This window comes from Brassica oleracea, unplaced genomic scaffold (genome assembly GCF_000695525.1).
Source record: "Brassica oleracea var. oleracea cultivar TO1000 unplaced genomic scaffold, BOL UnpScaffold03242, whole genome shotgun sequence".
Taxonomy (NCBI): Eukaryota; Viridiplantae; Streptophyta; class Magnoliopsida; order Brassicales; family Brassicaceae; genus Brassica; species Brassica oleracea.
This window is the reverse complement of record NW_013619768.1, coordinates 1-1,256: the sequence shown is the minus strand read 5'-3', so window position 1 is coordinate 1,256 and position 1,256 is coordinate 1. Positions and strand designations below refer to the sequence as shown.

The 1,256-nt window shown below is 34.4% G+C and overlaps 1 protein-coding gene across 1 annotated transcript; it reads right to left on the bottom strand.

Annotated features, from left to right (window-relative positions):
• Nucleotides 1-6: 6 nt before the first annotated feature.
• On the bottom strand, nt 7-1,250 carry LOC106321832 (sulfate transporter 2.1-like). Its single transcript, XM_013760066.1, has 5 exons — nt 1,214-1,250; nt 905-1,098; nt 726-817; nt 459-535; nt 7-363 (listed from the first exon to the last, which is right to left on the bottom strand). The coding sequence occupies exons 2-5, from the start codon at nt 988-990 to the stop codon at nt 232-234; spliced, it is 387 nt and encodes a 128-aa protein (XP_013615520.1). The 5' UTR covers nt 991-1,098; nt 1,214-1,250; the 3' UTR covers nt 7-231.
• Between the last annotated feature and the right edge of the window lie 6 nt (nt 1,251-1,256).

The following is a 1,256-nucleotide window of genomic DNA, read 5'->3' as shown; positions in this document are numbered from 1 at the left end:
CCAGCGACATCTATATTTATACATTGTTACCGAATATAGTTACACACCCATCGATCGGCACACTACAGATTGCATGACTTTATTTATCACGATCGAGCTTACGTACCAAGGCACTCTACATAGCACATACGTACTTAATAATTATTCATCATCATGCACACGTCGCATTTTAAATTACTAAACTCGCATGCAACAATCCGTAAAACACGCATGTTGATTATATTATTTTTCTCAAACTTTCAGTCCAAAGCAAGCATCGAGAGCTTCTCTGATTGTCAAATAGACTCTGCCGCCGATTTTGCTGACGAACTTTGCTTGATTCAGCTTGTGGAATACATGCCATTTAGGGTTAACGATCACGAGCTGCAAATCAATATCCAAAACGATATTTATTCTATCGTTAATTTTGTTCTATAGATCAGGGGACGATTATAACTTTGTAAGAATATGTGATTTACCTCAATACCAATTTGGATTAGATTATTATGGAGCTCCACCAATGCCGTAATTCCCGATGTATCAACGTTCATTAAATCTGTTAATTAAGAAAAAGGAGGAATGTTATAAAACAAAATAAATAAAAATTATTTTTTTCTTATAATACTAACAATCATATAGAAAACAGTTGAAGTTAGTAAAAGAAGAGAATTGAACCTACGATCATTTTTAGAAAGAAAAAATTATATTGTATATAGTTTTGCATTATTTTATGCAAGTCCACTTACTTGACATATCAAGGACTACAAAAAGGATCTTTCTCTCATCGTTGCTCATTGTGTTTTCATCTTCTTCTTCCTCGTTTATCCATCTCATTATCCTATAGGAACGTAGATGCTAAATATATGTAAAATAAATTATAACTTTGTAATCAGTCAATATGGGCTCAACCTATGTGCATCAATACCTTTCCTCGATGGAACTAGCATTAGCAAAGCACAACAATGCAGATTTGACACGACAAATCAACACTCTGGGAGTCTTAACCGACATAGGATACTGATCAGTATCTGCAAAAATGTCGGTCCCAGGAATTCTTCCGAGCGTTTCAATCCCTGGTCGAATCGATATGAGTATGATCTTGGCAAACGAAATAACCACCTACAAAGATACAATCAATTAAACTCGATCTTTATAATAAAAAACATCAAAGGTATTGTTATAACTTTATGACTTAATATTTGTGTATATTTTTTTAGACGATGTTTATCCGTACCGCAACGAGGAGTCCGATCTCGACAGAGCCGAATAAAACGCCA

What these genes read in the sequence shown, in the direction of transcription:
- LOC106321832 (XM_013760066.1), bottom strand. Translation starts at nt 990, where the DNA reads ATGTCGGTTAAGACTCCCAGAGTGTTGATTTGTCGTGTCAAATCTGCA. An exon ending in GCTAGTTCCATCGAGGAAAG is followed by an intron (nt 818 to 904) that starts GTATTGATGCAC and finishes ACGTTCCTATAG; the next exon opens with GATAATGAGATGGATAAACG. An exon ending in TAATCCAAATTGGTATTGAG is followed by an intron (nt 364 to 458) that starts GTAAATCACATA and finishes ATTGATTTGCAG; the next exon opens with CTCGTGATCGTTAACCCTAA.